This window comes from Euleptes europaea, chromosome 5 (assembly GCF_029931775.1).
Source record: "Euleptes europaea isolate rEulEur1 chromosome 5, rEulEur1.hap1, whole genome shotgun sequence".
NCBI classification, from domain to species: domain Eukaryota; kingdom Metazoa; phylum Chordata; class Lepidosauria; order Squamata; family Sphaerodactylidae; genus Euleptes; species Euleptes europaea.
This window is the reverse complement of record NC_079316.1, coordinates 64845089-64863597: the sequence shown is the minus strand read 5'-3', so window position 1 is coordinate 64863597 and position 18509 is coordinate 64845089. Positions and strand designations below refer to the sequence as shown.

Sequence of the window (18509 nt, the reverse complement as noted above, 5' to 3'; positions counted from 1 at the left end):
CCCCCTTTCCTTCCCTCCGCAGTATTATGAGGTCAGCGCGCGGGAGGACGTGTTCTGTGACGTCACTCTCCGGCTCGCTCCAGTTTCCTCCAATCTAGGCATCAGGCGAGGGAGGGGGGAGGGGGGAGCGGCCCGGCGGGGGAACTGGCAGTTGGTCTCTCATGTCCGGGAGGAGGGGGAAAGGGAAGAAGACGGGAGGAAAGACCCGGATGCCGCCGCTGTGTGAGGCGGAGCGGGCCGGAGAGGGGAGGCGTTGCTGCGCGCGGCGGCGGCGGCTGGCCGGGACGGCTTGAGAGAGGCGGCGGCGGGGGAGCCGCGACCCGCAAGATGGAGGCGGAGGGGCCGGCCGCGTCGCCGTCGGGTGCGGCGTGAGGGGCCGCGAGCCGGCGCGTTTGGCTGGGGCGCGATGATGTCGGTGTACGGCGTGCTGCTGTCGGCGCTGCTGGGCTCGTGCCTCACGCTGCTGCTGCAGCTCCTGCTGCTGTACCGGAAGAAGCCCGAGCCCCCCGAGGGCTCGTCCCAGCCGCCGGGCCCCAGCCCCTTCACCACCAGGGTGCTGCCGGACGCCAGCCTCAAGGAGTACTTCGCCGGCGGCGTGGGGGCCGAGGCCCCTTCGGCGGGCGGCTCGCCCCCCAACCAGTCCCCTTCGCGGTCCGAGCAGGGCTCCCGGCAGCCCCTGCCCGCCCAGCCCCAGGAGTCCGCTGTGGAGTCCACCGAGGAGACCCTCTACTGGCTCAACGCCATCTGCCTTTTCCTCTTCAGGGAGCTCAGGGACACCTCCCTGGTCCGGCACTGGGTCACCAGGAAGATCAAGGTGGAGTTCGAGGAGCTGCTCCAGACGAAGATGACGGGCAAGGTGCTGGAAGGGCTCAGCCTGCGGGACGTCTCGCTGGGCGACGTGGTGCCCCTCTTCAAGAACATCAAGCTCCTGCGGCCGGTGATCTGCAACGAGGAAGGCTGCCCCGAGGAGCTGGACTTTGAGGTCGACATCGAGTATAGCGGGGGCTTCCACCTGGCCATCGATGCCGACCTGGTCTTTGGCAAGTCGGCCTATCTCTTTGTCAAGATCTCCAGAATACTGGGACGGTTAAGACTGGTCTTTACCCGCTTGCCTTTCACGCACTGGTCCTTCACCTTTGTGGATGAGCCTGTCATCGGCTTTGATGTCAAGTCCCAGTTTGAAGGACGGCCCCTGCCACAACTTACTTCCATCATTGTCAATCAGTTCAAGAAGGTTATTAGGCGCAAGCATACCTTGCCTCACTATAAAATCAGGTGAGGTGCTTTGGGCTTAAGCTGCAAAGGAGCTTATTTTTTACTTAAGAAGTATAGTAGGGAGAGTTGAAGTAAACACAGAAATGCCTCTGCAAAGTGTTAAGGCAGGAAGGCCAACAGATTTTGGCTTGGCTGGCTAATTTGGTTTTGATTGCCACTGGCTTTCCAAGTTATGAAGCATTTGCAGAGAAGGAGAGAGATTTTTTCTTGCCCTTGTGGTGAGCTTTTGAAGAAAGTAAGCAGCACCATCCTGCTGTTTTCCTGTGATGGCCCAATGAAAAACAGAAAAACCGCTTCCCTTTTCTGTGCCTAAGTTCACTGTAGAAGAAAGAAATAGTATTTTCTCTGTAGTTGGTTTTGCGGGAGACACCAAGAGCACCTCACTGCTATTGCTACCTCTTGCAAAGACCAGTGGAAAAAGAAGCTCTCTGTTACCTCAAGTTCTGTGTGAACTGCAGATGCATGTGTGTGTCCCTCTCCCCCAACGCTGGTGGTGAGCACAGTCTTTGCCTTTGTGTGGTCTTCCCTGAGACCTCTTGTTTATGGAGAACTTTTGAAAAGACTGAATTATATCTGTACTGGTGTATGGGATAGGACTGCATGCTACAGGAAAGCAAGCAAATAGTCTCATGGATCCTCTGGTACAAAATGTTTGGGTGAAATAGTCTTCGTAAATATTAGGAGCTAATTAGAATTTCCAACAGGAAGGATTATGATACTGGCTGTATACAGTACCTATTGGTGCTTTATAGTGGAATGGTCAACATTTCTGTGCCCGAATGCTGGAAAAAATGCAACGCTCACCTGGGAAGATGTTGGTGTGCAGGAGGAAAAAGGTGGGAGGGGCAATGAGGGGTATACTTGGCCACACACTGGATATACTGTATATTTATCTTGGGGGGGGGCGCGTATGGGAGTAAGGAACGAAAATAAAATTGCTTTAGAAATGTCACTGACATAAGCACATCCCAGTCTGACTATATCCTGTTTTTTGGCACACATGCTAGGGGTTGCCTTCCCCCACTTTACAGTAGCTAAAGAAAGGCAGGTTCTTGGCTATTCAGTATCTAGATTTACTGGTGCCTTTCTGTTAAGCTGGAGGCAGACACTATTCTTTTTCAGAGGGATAAAAACCTTTTCAGTGAGGGATTGTTGCCTGTGGTGTGTAAACTAATCCCACTGTTGCCTCTGGTAAACAGGTACTGCATATCTTTATATTGTTTCTGTGCAGTGTTGTCTTTATTGAGCAGATTAAGTTATTAAATTTAAAAGTACAACGTCTTAATTATTTAAACAAACAGTGCAGTTCTATATGTTGTACATTATGCATTTGTGTTCTTAAGGCACATTTCAATTGTTTTAGTAAAATTTCTGTTTGTTTGCTTGCTTCCTTAGAGGGGGAAACCTGTCCTACTCAGTGAGGGGTGGGGGGGAGAAACCATTGTTTTTTGGCTTCATCAATATTTCCAAAACTCTTACATTCTCTAGTTGTATGATTAAGCTATTTTTTCCTAAAAGGCACATTCTTGTATTCTGCATTAGTATTTAGTTTGGATCACCTGCCTCTCACTCCTGTTTTGTATTCACAATTTCTAGCACAGGCTGTCATGCTATGTAAGCTTGTGTTGAAAAGGCTTAATGTTTCTTCTAGCTGATCTCCAAGACATTGAGTAGTATGGGCCTTTTAGTATTAACTTCATGCAATATGAAATTGCAAGTTGAAACTTAACATGGAAGTGATCATCTACCTCTTGTAATCAAAGGAAACTTTGGGATCTTTCCACTGACCCATGAAGTCCTCCTTTATCAAGAGGAAAATTTACTGAGGCCAACCTGTTAGTCTACCCACGTGGAAGCTAGAGCTGCTGCTGCTCTTGAAACTCCTGAAGCCCAGATACGTGTCAATGAATTGGAAAAAAGGCAGAATATGGAAAGTGCTTCTGTAACTGGTTAAATTATTAGAATTATTAATGTCAGCCTTTACCTGGAAATTCTACAGCCCATGGTTTGATAAGGAATGCAGGACTATGAAAAAACTCATACAAATTAAACATTGAAGTTTTAGGAAGTGCCGTAATTCCTTATTACTTTGGGATCTTCTCCAGTCAAAAGAAAAATATAAAGTTATGATCCATAGGGTAGAAACATAAGGCAATTTATAATGAATGGAGTGCTTTAATAAATGCCTCAAGGAATAGTAATTCCAAACAATTTGGGCATTTCTTCCTCTCAGTGTAATGATAAATTAATCACTTTCTGTATTCCTCCAGTGGCATGGGAACAGTATTTCTCAGCATTATATGCCTCCAGTGGGCATTACTCTGGAACAGCCTGAGAATTTACCATCATTGCCAGAAATAACAAAAGAAGAAGTTATGGAAATCCTCAGTAAGCTGAAAACATGTAGAGCACCTGGGCCGAATCTAGTTCCACTTGAATTTTCCTTGGTTAATCTCAGTTGGTGGTGTGATATATCAGCACCCATTTTTACTGCAATTAACTAGACAGGTTAAATCCCTAATATATGGCAAAGGGCAATAATTGTCCCTATCCATAAGAAAGGGGATAAAAATGATCCAAGTAACTATCATCCTATTAGTTTACTATCTGTATTGGGGAGAATGTATACCTCTGTCCTGTTACGTTGTCTACTTGATTGGATTTCCATAGAGACTATTATTGGTCTTGAGCAGGCAGGCTTCATTACAGGCCAATTAACAATTGATCATTTTATGTTATTCTATCATTTGGCTAAGAAATATACATCTGTTACAAAATGATGCCTTTATATGGCCTTTGTAGATCTACAAACACTCTTTGATTCAGTACCAAGGAAGTGCTTATGGGAAAAAGTAGGGAGGAAATTGATCGATCAGAGACTTTTGTGGTTAATGTAAAGACGTTATGAACACTTGGCTGCCCAGTAACACTGTAGTTCTGAAGGGCATCTGTCCAATTCCTTTTCTTTACAGAAGGGTGTAAGATGGGAGTTTGCTGGCTCCCATTCTGTTTAACATCTGTATTAATGACATGGCCCTCAGATTAAATAACCAACAGTTCCACCCCCCTGTATTGGCACAAACTCCTATTTCAACCTTACTGTATGCTGATGACACCCTTTCTAGAACCCCAGCGGGTCTCTACGCCAACGTCTGAGCTCTTTCACAGAGTATTGATATTCTGAGGGCCAGGTATCATAGTGCTGCAAGGATAACTTTGTCTGGCCAGTTGGAAGTGGCTTGAAGTGAAGAGTTGCATGTCTTGTAGTGTGTGATCCTGAGCCCCAGAAAATTTGGCTTCTAGTAGCCTAAGCCTCTGAAGATGTTGACTAATATTCATATCCTGGTAGCAAAACAGACTCTTGCTCAGTGGTGAGAATGTCTTGCAGTGTATAACTAGGCACGGGAGAGATTGTCCTGTGCTTAAAGTGTGCTTGCTTTGCATTTTGACTGTGTACTTAGATCTTGAGTTTGCTTATCTCTGGCACAAGCACTGACACATCCTAGGAGATCCCTGGAAAATGCAGGTATTCCCAAGAGCAGAGGATTAGGAAAGTAGTCTGTTTCCAAACAAGCCGAGAAAGTAGAACGGCTTGGTCATATGAGTGATAGAACGGTGTACCCTTTTCTTTTGATGGCTCTGAGCTTAGGTTTTTTTAATTCCCTCCCAACTTTCTGTGCTGGCTCAGGAAAGCTGAGGCTGGAAAGAGAATGATTAAGAGAGCATGTGAAGTTCTAATTTATTTTTGTTCAGTTTCTTCTCTGTAATTGGAATGAGTAGACATTCTCCATCTCATTGATTGCTCCAGTTTCTTTCCTTTCTTTATTAAACATGTGGCAAAGCTGCAGTACCACAAGGAGGACGGGGATCAGCTTAGGAAGAGGCACCGCTATGCCTCTTCCCCACCGTCCCCGTACGCCTCAGCTCAGGAATGGGCTGGTATAGTTGAAATCCCATTACAATCACAATGTTCTTATTTTTCTAGACAACTTTAGAATAAGTATATTCTGATTTACATCCTCAGAATGGATTTAGCTTTACTAGTATGGTGAATCACATTCAGGTATAATTTTTACACTTCTTAAATTAAGAATCAATCGAGACAGGGATTATTTTACCCTGTCTAAACTCCTCTTGATATTGGCTGGGACTCCAAAGCTTTTCAGTTTTTCATCCTGGTAGCACTTCGTTTCCTCTATAATGGTTCTTGTATGTTACAAATCCTGTAGAGGAACGCCCCGTGGAATGCGAAATATTTTTGCGAGAAGTAAAAATTTGCTATTCCTATGTGTGTGTATGGAAGTAATGAGCATGTGCACACAGGCCTGTTTATGTTCCTGCCACTGTTAGCAAATATTGTGGATGTGAAAAGGACTTCAGAATTCTAAAACTATTTAAATACACTTTGTGTATTCTTTGGAGCCTGCTGGGGTTCCAGCAGCACTTATTACTTGATGTCTATCAGAGATATAAAACTTCCAGAAATTTTGAACCTATGGGAAAAAAACTTTGGGGAAAAATGAAATTTTGGGGGAAATTGAAATATATAAATTGAAATATTTACTGTACTATTAAACCTAAACTAATTTTGCTTTTTTTAACGACATAAAGCCCATCATTTATAATTTATTTGCAATATTTGAAATTGCAATATTTGTCAAATTTATGGAATTAAAAAGCTATAAATGCTTAGTTTTCTACAATCAAAATTGCAAATACAGTAGTACTCATTGCTTGAGAGAAAACTGCAAGCTGCTGCACTCTATACTACCTTAGCACATGTATTTCAGTTCCAGCTAGATACTGTCTTCTTCTTTCAGTGGTTACTGGTTAGAAAGAGATCAGTTCTCAATGAACCGTTCAGAGGTTTCCTCTGAGGCTATGCTCCACCTCCTTCTGATTTTTTTCCCTCCAGTGTGGTAGAGCAATATGCTACTTGTTAACCAGTCTGTGGGTGTATGTGTCACAATTGTTTGAGGGAGAGATGAAGAGGTTGAGAAGAGTCAGGTCAAAAGGACAACGTAAAGCATGCAACAGTTGAGAAGCAATGAAAGCTGTGCATGCTCCCTTTATGATGAGTAGATACCCTTCTAGTTGCAGAAATGCATCTTGAATTTAAGAGTTGGGTATGTCTACAGCCTGCCCACATTGTCTTTAAAAGTATGTCTCTCATTGCAGAAGAGAAAATATTTCATAGGAGATCTTTTAAGTACTGGAGAATGGCCAATGTAACACCCATTTATAAAAAGGCTCCAGGGGGGACCCAGGAAATTACAGGCCAGTTAGCTTAATGTCTGTCCCAGGTAAATTAGTGGAAAACATTATTAAAGATAGGTCAAGCATATAGAAGCACGGGTCTGCTGGGCAAAACCCAACATGGTTTCTGTAAGGGTAGGTCCTGTCTCACTAACCTATTAGAGTTTTTTGAAAGCGTCAATAAGCATGTGGACAGGAATGAGCCTGTGGATATTGTGTATTTGGATTTCCAAAAAGCTTTTGACGAAGTCCCCCACCAAAGACTTCTAAGCAAACTTCATAGTCATGGGATAAGAGGACAAGTCCTCTTACGGATTGAGAGCTGGCTGAAAAATAGGAAGCAGAGAGTAGGAATCAATGGTCAGTTCTCCCAATGGCGGGATGTGAGCAGTGGGGTGCCTCAGGGATCTGTGTTGGGACCGGTGCTTTTCAACCTATTCATCAGTGACCTGGAGTTGGGGTTAAACAGTGAAGTAGCCAAGTTTGCAGATGACACCAAATTATTTAGGGTGGTTAAAACAAAATCGGACTGGGAAGAGCTCCAGAAGGATCTCTGCATACTGGAAGAATGGGCATTAAAATGGCAAATGAGATTCAATGTGAGTAAGTGTAAAGTGATGCATATTGGGACAAAAAATCCCAACTTCACATCTACACTGATTGGATCTGTGCTGGCAGCGACAGACCAAGAAAGGGATCTTGGGGTGGTAGTAGATAGCTCAATGAAGATGTCAACCCAGTGTGCGGCTGCTGTAAAAAAGGCAAATTCCATGCTGGCTATAATTAGACGAGGAATAGAGAATAAAACTGCTGATATCATACTGCCCTTGTACAAATCTATGGTGAGACCACACTTGGAATACTGTGTACAGTTCTGGTCACCACACCTAAAAAAGGATATTACAGAGCTTGAGAAGGTGCAGAAAAGAACAACCAAAATGATTAGGGGACTAGAGCAACTGTCCTATGGGGAGCGGTTAAGACGGTTAGGGCTGTTTAGCTTGGAAAGAAGGCGGCTGAGGGGAGACATGATAAGAGGTCTATAAAATTATGCATGGTTTGGAGAGAGTGGACAGGGAGAAGTTTTTCTCCCTCTCCCATAATACTAGAACACGGGATTATCTGCTAAAGCTGGAGGGTGAGAGATTCAAAACAGATGAAGTATTTTTTCACACAACGCATAGTTAAATTGTGGAACTCCCTGCCCCAGGATGTGGTGATGGCTGCCAGCTTGGAGGGCTTTAAGAGGAGCGTGGACATATTCATGGAGGAGAGGGGTATTCATGGCTGTTAGTTAGAATGGATATTAGTCATGCTGCATACCTATTCTCTCTAGTATCAGAGGAGCATGCCTATTATTTTGGGTGCGGTGGAACACAGGCAGGATGGTGCTGCTGCACTCGTCTTGTTATTGGCTTCCTAGAGGCACCTGGTTTGCCACTGTGTGAACAGAATGCTGGACTTGATGGGCCTTGGTCTGATCCAGCAGGGCCTTTCTTATGTTCTTACTCTTGGAAAAACATTGGGGGGGGGGATGGAAAAAAATTCCCCCAAAAAAATTCTGTGTTTTTTTTCAGGCCTTCACATTTTTAGTGTCCTCCCACCCCCATAGTATGAGGAGTCACCCTAGGTTATAATTGTTTTAGGTCTAATTTTGTTCATATATAAAACATTATTTTAATTTAAGAACTGATGGACCCTAAAGTTACTTGCTGTTGCTGGGATTCCTGCAAAGTGTTCTATTAAGTGTATATCTTGATCTAATCCTGTTAGGCACCTCTTCTCCTCTCAAGTGAGAGTGTATACATAAGATGGCAATATATTAGGTAAGGTAAAGGTCCCCTGTGCAATCACCAGGTCATTCCTGACCCATGGGGTGACGTCACATCCTGACGTTTACTAGGCAGACTTTTGTTTTATGGGGTGGTTTGTCTTTGTCTTAACTGTTCAGTAGTACTATGCACTTTTGCTTTATAAACCAAAAACATGCTGTTGGTCCTTATTAAAATAAGTTTTTCTGTTTGGATACCAGGGGGCTTGCAGATAACTTCGATGTCTTGGACAAAAAATTCCCAGGTGCTTGCAGATCCAAACATTCTCTCAAGCCCCTGAGATGCAACTGATTAATTTCCTGTTCTAGGGACTCAGAGCACCACCCTGAGAACATCTGAGAGGCAGCTTTCTGACACACACACACACCCCAGCAATTACGGGAGCCATTATAGAGTCAGGCACCATTACTGGATGGCCCACTTAACTCCACTAAAAATCCCTTATGGCCCACATAACTGTTTGAGTTGTGTATCCTTCTGCACTATTAGTTGCTTTGCAATTTGCATTTGAAAGCTATTTTTGAGTGGCAGCTGTGGACTAAATTGATTTATGCTTATTTGTTAATAGTAGTGTTTATGGCCCCTGTAATATCAATCCTGCCAGAACCAAGGATCAGGAAGTCAGTTTGTCATATCTAGGTATCTTTATTTTTTCCTATTTCGATTCTGTATCTAATGAAATCTGCTGTAGGCAAAGCAGTCCTCCAGACACATTCTGACATATTAACTCCTATTAGACTGGTTTTATTCAGTCCTTCTAAAGAAACGCTTATCCAAAACTTGTTTAATGCTAAGTATAATCCCAAAGCTTTGGTTTTAAATTGTATAAGTTGTGAGGTTGTTGTTGAAATCTGTTTCTTTATAAGGGGTTCAGTTTTGTATTCTGAAGTCAACTGTTCTTTGTTTGATGCTTTCTTTCAACCAAAACAACATACATTGAAACTCAAATATATTTTTGTGTTTTGTGCTTGAATTTGTTGTCCATCCTTTTCTTTGTTTAAAACATTCCTCTTTTTCTTCATAAATTCAGAAGCTGCCACATGATTTAAATAACTAGTTAATTGATTTAAATCTTAATTAATTTGCATATGAAGAGAAGCAGGGTTTTTTACACCATACTGTTACTAAATTCACCCATGTGTTGCAGCCAGCATTCTTTTAGAACAGGTACTCTCCCTTGTCTCTTATATGGCAGGGAATGTCTATTAAGAAGATGCTTACTGTCTGTAGGGGTGTGTTTGGAGGATTGCATTAAATAACTTAAAATACAGACCTGTTACATGGGTATACCTTTTTTCCCGATGTTATTGTATAAACATTTTAGCTTTAATAATAACCTCTGGTTGGAAAGGGCAATAAGAATGCAACGCATAAACATGTCAGGTGCAACAACTTGTGTTGTAGATTCCCCTGCCTGGATATAGTCAGACAGTACCTCCTAAAATAAAAGATATGGCAGCAGCTCCCATCAGTGAGAACTGATGCAGCTCTTATTGCTCTGTGTGGTTAGCCCAAAATTTGGTCTGAAATCTAATTTTCACAAATTATAACTGCATAGGTGATGGCTTACAAGATGGAATGCTGCCTCACTAACCCTGATACCTTATTTTCGATGGGAAACCCTGATATTTTCGATTCATTCATTGGAGCATCCAGCTGTAGTCTGAAGTGATATAGCACAGGTATGGGTTCACCAGAATTAGTTAGAATTAGATCTTAGTGTGAGAAGTTGTACTGGCTTAACTGGATCACTCCTCAAGTTTATAGAATTTGCCCAGATACTTCTTCCCCTCTTTCATGCAGTGTCCACTCAGTGCCAAGTAATTTTCAGATATTTAAGTATAGTACTTGATACAAATGTATGGCCTAAAAACAGATATTTACCTGTTTATACGTCAGTAAGATTGAAGAGGAACCATGTAACAGTAGATACTTAAATTAAGACAGTGAAAGCTGTAGAAAGGAGGAAAGTTATTAGTTATTCACAAAACAGCACTTAAATTCATTTGTTTTAAATGGCTGACATTTAATAGCTTCCGAGTTGGAAGTTCTGGAAAGGAATGTGGAACTGGCAGGAAGCTGTTAGTACATTTGTCTCTCCTGAAGAGGAAGAATGTAAATATAAAACTATATTAATTTTATATAAATATAAAACTATATTAATGAGCTACTGGACTGGCAGATATGAAAGAATGGTATTTTCCTGATAAAGGCATTTTGTTTTGGAATCTTTTGTACCAATTTATTTTTTCAATTAAAAGATCTAATCGGTTTCCAGCAAAGGAGATTAGAGTTGAATAATCCAGTTTTAAAAGAATTATTGTTAGAATGGTCCAGGTCAAACCCTCCTTAAGTCCTGGTCCTTCTCCATTAAGCTCTGGTTGCTGTTGGAGACCGTCATTAGTATGGGATCTATCTTTCAGTGTTCCTCAGGGCTAAGTCTTACCCTTTCCCCTGCATGCTATTCCATCTCTATGTAAAGCCCTTAGGGAGAAATTATTTGTGGTTTTGGAGTAGGCTGTCATCAATATGCTGATGACACTCAGCTCTGTGTTTCTTTCAACACATCTCCTGGCGATGGTATAAAGGCCCTGAACCTGCTGGATGTAAGTGGCTAAGGACAATCAAATTGAAATTGAATCCTTACAAGATGGAGAGGAAGGCTATGGTCTTGAAGGACATTCTGCTTCCCACGTTGTTGGGGTCCAGCTGATGTTCATGGTCTCAGTCTAGGAGTTATACTGGATCCAGCACTATTATAGGAGAAGCAGGTCCACAAAATGCAGGTCCACAAAATGCAACTGCACAAAATGCATTATTCCAGCTTCATTTAACTTAAACCAGAAGATGGCCTCCTACTTTGACTTGGCTGATCTGGCCATCTGGATCCATGCTATGGTTACTTCGAGGCTGGATCATTGTAATTATACAAAAATTTATTATTTATTCTTGAACATAGATGTTGTATCTTTAAGCAATATTAGAAAATTGGATAGCCTATGCTATTCATGGCTGTTTATTTTTTGGTTATCACCACATGGTCCGACTTATAAATGAAATGTTAGGTGGCAACATTTTTTTTTACTGGAAAATCATTTTGCTAGGCTATTTAAAGGAGCATTTTGCTTTCTTGGATGTGTAGTTGGTTCTGAGCTTAGTTACAGCTTCTAATTTGGAAATAAACACCAGATTAGTTTGAAAATAAACACCAAACAAGGTAGAATCTCATTTTAAGAGTGATTGGTGTCATCATATCTATAGCATTGTTAACAAAGTTAACATTAACAAGGAACTATTGGTAAGAGTTGGCATGGTGTAGTGGTTATAATATCAGATTATACCTTAATGCATAGGAGTTGCAGAGTCCCAGAGGGTATGCCTCCTTCTGATTTGGAGGCCAGTGAGAGGCTTCAAACTGCCAAAATCTTCTTTGGGAGCCCCAGTTCTTACGAGCACGAAAAAAGCACAAGTAGGGTCTTGCAGCCTAATCAAGGCAAGCAAAAATGAGGTAAGATGCAGCCTTCATAGGTTAGCATCATGGAATAAGGCCATCTCCTTCATCAGGCTTTGGTGCCAGACTAATTTTTCAGCCTTCAGGGTTCTTTATTTTAGTGACCATATCTTCTAGTTATTGCTACCATAAAACCTAAATCTTCACAGTTTCTTGTAATTTTATTAAAGCTATAATGATGTGCTGAAGTATACAAATAAACAAGTGGGGGATATGTGTGAGGTCTCACTGGGGGAACCCGCTTGCTTTTCTTCTTTGCTCCCCCAGCAGTTCTTGCAGCCTCTGTCCCATTCAGTGATAGCTAGCAGGATAGCAAAACACCCCCCCCCCGGACCTCTTTTATATGCTAAATACCTCTGACCTGGCTCGCAGATGCATGGATAAAATATTCAGCTCTATATCAAACTGGCATTCCTAGAAACAGCAGAGAAGTCCCAGGGCATTCTTGGCTAAGAGTAACCCACCTGCTTGAGTTCTCTATGGAGCTATCAGTCCTGTTCCTGTTCTGGAGCTGTCCCTTGACCTTTTTTGGCCATGATTAACAATCCAGGGTGTGGAACAAGAAGCAAGTCCAATGATCTTCAGGAACTGGCCCGCTACCGCATAATTCAGTTATGTGACCTTCTGCCTTGTCCTACCCTTTATATGCTTAGGTACATTTCTTTGACATAATTCATATTTTTATCCCCTTATCAACTTTCTTAGTGATCATTATTCAAAATTCACTTGGAAATTCCCAAATTCCACACCCTAGCTTGACTTTGCCCAAGGCTCCAGACTCCTTCATGGATAATGAATTTATGGATATGTGATCACCCTCCAGATCTTTGACCTCCTACGTTTGCTAGGATCCAAGCCTGCTCCTCCAGCCTCACTGTTAGCTTCTTGCTGAAATCAATGAACCTTCCCCCTTTTGGACTGTGGAGCTTCATCCCCAGACTGGATTCTTCCCTGTTTTCTTCCCTTTAGAATCAGGATAATATGTTATCCCCCTTTTATTTTCCATAGTGCTCCTGGTTAGGCTTACTGCTGGCCAGTCCCCTTTTCCCCAATATACAATAGCTCATAGGCAGGAAGGTTTATTCAAAGGTTTTGTATTTTTATTGAATGTAGTTGCTTACTGTCTCTTTTTTGCTACTCACCACTCCTTTTTCTATTCCATATACTGTTAAGGGAATAAGGGTTTTTTGTTTGTTTGTTTGTTTAAGAACTATTTCCTCCTTCATTCTTTTGGAGTGCTGCCCCAAATTGGGAGCCTGGTATATACAGGCAGAAAATCCCAATGTTTATTGCCCAGGTGACACGTGTTGAATTTTACATTTGTAAAGGACACTTTGCATGTTGTGGTCCCTTCCAGAAATACCTATTTGGGGACCATCACTCACCCACCCCATCAACAGTTTTCCCCTTTTTACATTTTCTGCTCTTTACCCTAACATCTTTTCATTTTGTCCTTTGTATTTTTTACCTTTTATCTTCCCCCTCCTCAATGCTGAAGGTTGGAATCCTCAGCGATATTGGTTGTGAGTTACCTAGCAACCCCCCAATGAACACTGAGCTCTCACAATGTACTTTCATTAGATTTCAATGTCACACTTTCCTTAAAGAAGCAGACATTGTTTCTGTAATGTTCGGGGTTTTCCAGCTCCCATTTTTTCATTTTTTTACTTTTCATTTTCCCCCCCCTGGAAACCAGCAGCTTTCCTCTGGCTGGAAGAACAAGTCTGTCTGTTACCCTTTGTATGGATTTTTTGATCCACACTCTGTGACCCAGTTCAAATTTCTCATAATTCCATTATTGGATTATAAAGCTCCAGTCATCTGAGAATGGACTTTGGTATAGAAAGCAACTTGACCGAGAGAATAACTCCTTATACAGCCTCAGTGTGTCCATCATCATAAGGAAGTCAACATTGGCTGGGCTAGTGACAAGTTCTCTCCCCAAGCATGGAAGGAGAAGCTACAACTCAAGCATTAGACTCTAGATCAGCCCATTTGATGTTTTTGGTTCCCTTAGAGGTCCATGATACCATGCATGGATTACATGTCTTGGTTGTGGTTCTGCACCTATTTGTAGTGGACATGACTTCCTTTCCAGGATAACGTACTAATAAAAAGGTTGACTTGGATCATTCATCCCATTTTTCTAAGACTCGACATGGCATGTAGGATTCAAGCATTGTGCTCTTGATGATATTACCTTCTACAGCAGGAACTTCATTCAGATTATAGTTACATTGAAAGATGTTGTCACAATGTATATTGGCTGGAGCACCAGGCTTCAACTAGCTCTCATTGCCTTATTTCCTAAAATCAAGGGCTTTTAGATGTGCATGATAACAGAAATGTGATGGATAAGATTTTTCTTTTTTCCCCAACATCTGGCCTCAACCAAGAATTGTTTTTGCTGGCAGCAATGTTCAATCTGTTCAAGTTCTGATGCTAGCTTGACATCCACACACAAAGAACTGTGCCCACTAGGTGTCTCTTGCGTTTCTGTATTTCTCAAAAGACAAGGTGCTGAGACTGTTAGTTGCCAGAGTGTATCTTGATTTAGATTTGAACCACTTGGTTGCTTCACTAAATGATGCTCCTCAAACAGGTCTCAGCTTCAGTAAACAGACTAATTTAAATATATTTGAATCAGAAAATAATTCAATTCTAATTTAAATAAAGTTGTTGGTGGAAAGTGCGGTCAAGTCGCAGTTGACTTATGGCAACCCTGCAGGGTTTCCAAGGTGAGAGATGAACAGAGGTGGTTTGCCATTGCCTGCCTCCCTATAACTGTGTGCACAGACTGCTGGACTTGATGGACCTTGGTCTGATCCAGCATGGCTTTTCTTATGCTCTAACAACTGTGGACATTCTTGGTGGTTGCCAATCCAAAGTACTAACCAGGGATGACTCTGTTAGTTTCTGAGATCTGATGAGTTTGGGCTAGCCTGGGCTATCCAGGTGAAGGAAAATACAATTAACAAAGTAAATATGCCATGTACAAGCCTGTACCATTTACAACCACTGTGGTTTGTCCATATTTCATATCCTACATTTAGCATGATTGATTTGCAGCACAACAGCCCTGACAAATATAGATGAACAGACTATATGTACTTTTGTGGGGGGGGGGGAATAAGCCCTTGGAAAATTTTCTGCTCCATATTACTGGCTTTGCCTTTTGAAAACTTACTATGAGTAATGGATTCACTGTTTCTCGCTCAGAGGGAGAAGGGCATCTTCATTATGGGTGTTTCCTTTTCCTCTTATCTCGGGAGGCAGGAACCAAATATTTAAATTTTTCTGACCTCTGAGGGTAAACGCCCCCTTGTGATCAGTTCTATTTCCTGCCTTGAACGGGAGAGCAGCCTTCTAGCAGCTCTCTGCTACAGAAATAATAGAGAAACCTTAACCTTACTTATTAGACCTAAACATATTCTTATTTTAACAAACCTAAACTTAACCTAACTAATCTACTACTCAATTCTATTTACTGTCTTAATTTTCTGCCTATTCTCCTCAGAAGGGTCTTTTCCCGCCAAAAAAAAAATAAAAAATGGCGGATCGGCATCAGGACAGCTATATAGCGCCTGCCAATTTAGACCCTAGCCTGCTAGTGGCCTTACCACTACAATTAGATGAACCCTCGGACAGTCACTCTGGTGACCTGAGGACCAAAACTCAAAAGGGAAAGGCAAAAGCGGCAAGAACGGCGCAGGCAAGTACAAACGGCTTGGCTTGACCGCTAACAAGCGCGCCAAATGCCTGCTGCAAAACGCACGCTGCTCTGCTGCGCCTGAAAGACGCGACTGCCAGATCGCAACAGAAAGCGGCCGGGAGAAAACAGCGGCAGTAGCCGCTCCTCCCACACAGCATGAACGGGGGAAATGAAGGAGGCTGGCGGCTCGCCTTTTTGCCTTGCCCGCCGTGCTCCGTCCTTAGGCGGCTCGCCTATTGCTATTCAAGGACGGGAAGCAGCGGGAAGCAGCCAGGAGAACACAGCGGCTATAGCCACTTCTCCCACACTGCACAAACGGGGGAAATGAAGGAGGCTGGCGGCTCGCCTTTTTGCCTCGCAATGCTCCGTCCTCAGGCGGCTCGCCTATTATTATTCAAGGACGGGAAGCATCAACGGAGACAACGACTGCCGGTAAGGTGACTTCGCCCCCCCCCCCATAGATGCAGCCTGTTTTACTCCTGTAAGAGCAGAGCTCTCCGCCCTGATTAAAAACGCCTTCTCAGATGGCTTAAGGGCAGTACAACCTCCTTATCCTGCCCCATCCATACAGGGATCGTAGGGATCACACCCTCCAGCACCACAAACAGTAATCTGATTGCTAAAAGGGCAGAATATCAGCCAAAGCAGGGGAACGGCTGTGGCTCAGTGGCAGAGCGTCGGATTGGCATGCAGAGGGCCAATTCTGGTAGTAGGTGATGTGGAAGACCTCTGCCTGAGATCCTGGTGAGCTGATCACCAGTCCAAGTAGTACCAAGAGAGTACGTGCTGGCCAGCCTAAGCAGCGCTGAAAGCTAATTCACGGTCACAAAATTGCCAATTGGTACCCAGACTGTCTATAGTATTTAACGCAGAAGATTTCCTTCTGCATTGGCATAAAAACCTAGCTACTCTTGATCTCTCAGAGGACTCAGAGTGGGAGAAAAGACTCCAGATAGGTTTGTGCCAGCGCTTGATTATTTCTAACTCTGTTGAAAGCAGAGCGGGAGAAACCAATGGCACCCATACAATGCTCCACAGCCTCTAGGAAGCCTTTATATTTGGTTTATCGGTGCTTCTAAAATTCTAAAAGTGCCTTCAGTAGAATCACCTGTCACTGCCTTCACTCCTTCAACCTTGTTACATGGCCTTGCCATGATTTGGGACCCTACAGATAGGAAGGCAGAGTTAGCAGGCATAAATGCTCAGAGGCCTTGGCACTCACTATCAAGCGCTTCTATCACATCTGCCCTAGTATACAGAGCGGCAATAATTTGGACTAGGAAGTTATATCAACTTTTTCCACAGGAAGAAAGAAACACCTTTACAGGAGTACCCATGTTTTTTGAGAGTGGTATTCTTTCTAACTGATTCGAACTTCGATACCATGCCATATGCAGCTAGGACACTAGCCGCAGCATCAGATGCCAGAAGGGCATCCATGTTTTTTTTTTTTTAGAGTGGTATCCTTCCAGCTGATTCTACCTTAGATACCATGTCATCCATGTTTTCGAGAGTGGTATTCTTTCTAGCTGATTCCTCCTTAGATAACATGTCATATGCAGCTAGAACACTAGCCACAGCCTCAGCTGCCAGAAAGGCTCTCTGGGTACGCCCCTGGCAAGCGGAGTATATAGATCAAAATTGATTATTATGGGCTTCCTGTATCAGGGAAAGACCTTGCTTGGAGACAATTTGGTCCCCATATCAGTGGAGACCAAAGACAAGTTTCTACACAAGGAATCCAAGGGATCACTCCCTCTATGTCCTTTCGTGCATACCACATACTTCAAAGATACAGACCTGATCAACCTAGAAACCACCGGAACCAGAATCGCAGCTCCTTTAGTAAAGGAGGACAATTCAATAAATCTCCAAAATCCTCCACCTTCCAAGGCAATAAAGGGGATAAACCCGACCGCCCAACCAAACAGTGACGCCAGCCACCAGTCAGTGGAAGGCAGGCTCAGCCTATTACACCGTCAGTGGTCACCTCCCAACCAGGCCTCTGGGTCACAAACATTATCTCACAAGGCTATCAGATAGAGTTTTTCTTACACTCCTTCACATCGACTAGTAATATCTCCAACATTCCCCCACCCAAAAAAAAAAAAAACAAAAAACAAAACCCATAGAACTTTAGAGGCCTCTTAGACATCAAGGCGATGGAGCCAGTCTCACCATTAGAGCATACATTGGGAGTCTATTCAGTATTCTTTACTGTTCCCAACAAAGGCGGCGGATGGAAAGCCATCCTAGACCTCAAGTTTCGGAACAGATTATCCCATTAAAGCACTTCAGGATGGAGACACTAAAGTCAGTCACACAGGTCCTCAGGGAAAAGCATTTTCTTACATTCTAATACACCCGGCACATTGTTGTTTCCTTCGGTTCCCGTGCAAGGGACACCTCTTCCAATTCAGGGCCTTACGATTCGGGTTATCATCGCCCCTCCTCGAGTATTCACCAAAGTTCTGGACACACCAGTCACATCTCTGCGCAAGGAGGGCGTGAGAATGCACCCTTCTCAGACGACATTCTGATTTGCGCAAGCTCAAACTAGCAGAGCATAGATCATTCAGAGAGAGTTCTGAAGAGGTTAACAGAACACGGGTCATAATCAACTTCAGAAAGACCCACTTAGTTCCATCCCAACGATTGAGAGAGATGGGGGATGGACATAGACACACTGACAAACTCCTTATACCTTCCAGTGAAAAAAAAAATCCACAACATTTCATCTCTAGCAAAGAAAGCGATTAATTCCCGGTCGCCTTCTCTAATGTCCCTGACCAAACTGAAGGGTCACATGTCTGCATGCATTCCCGCAGTTCAAGGGGCACGCTTACGAGCAAGACCTCTTCAATGGTTCTTAAGGCCGTACCAAAGAGATATACCAAGGAAGAAGTGACAGAAATCTCATCTT

The 18509-nt window shown here is 43.1% G+C and overlaps 1 protein-coding gene across 1 annotated transcript in view; it reads left to right on the top strand.

Annotated features, from left to right (window-relative positions):
* Positions 1 to 406: 406 nt before the first annotated feature.
* The window catches only part of PDZD8 (PDZ domain containing 8), a 61002-nt gene continuing 42899 nt past the window's right edge, over positions 407 to 18509 (top strand). Inside the window, exon 1 of the mRNA XM_056850081.1 lies at positions 407 to 1275. Within this exon, the coding sequence (XP_056706059.1) occupies positions 407 to 1275 (869 nt within the window). The remainder of the gene's footprint in view (positions 1276 to 18509) is intronic.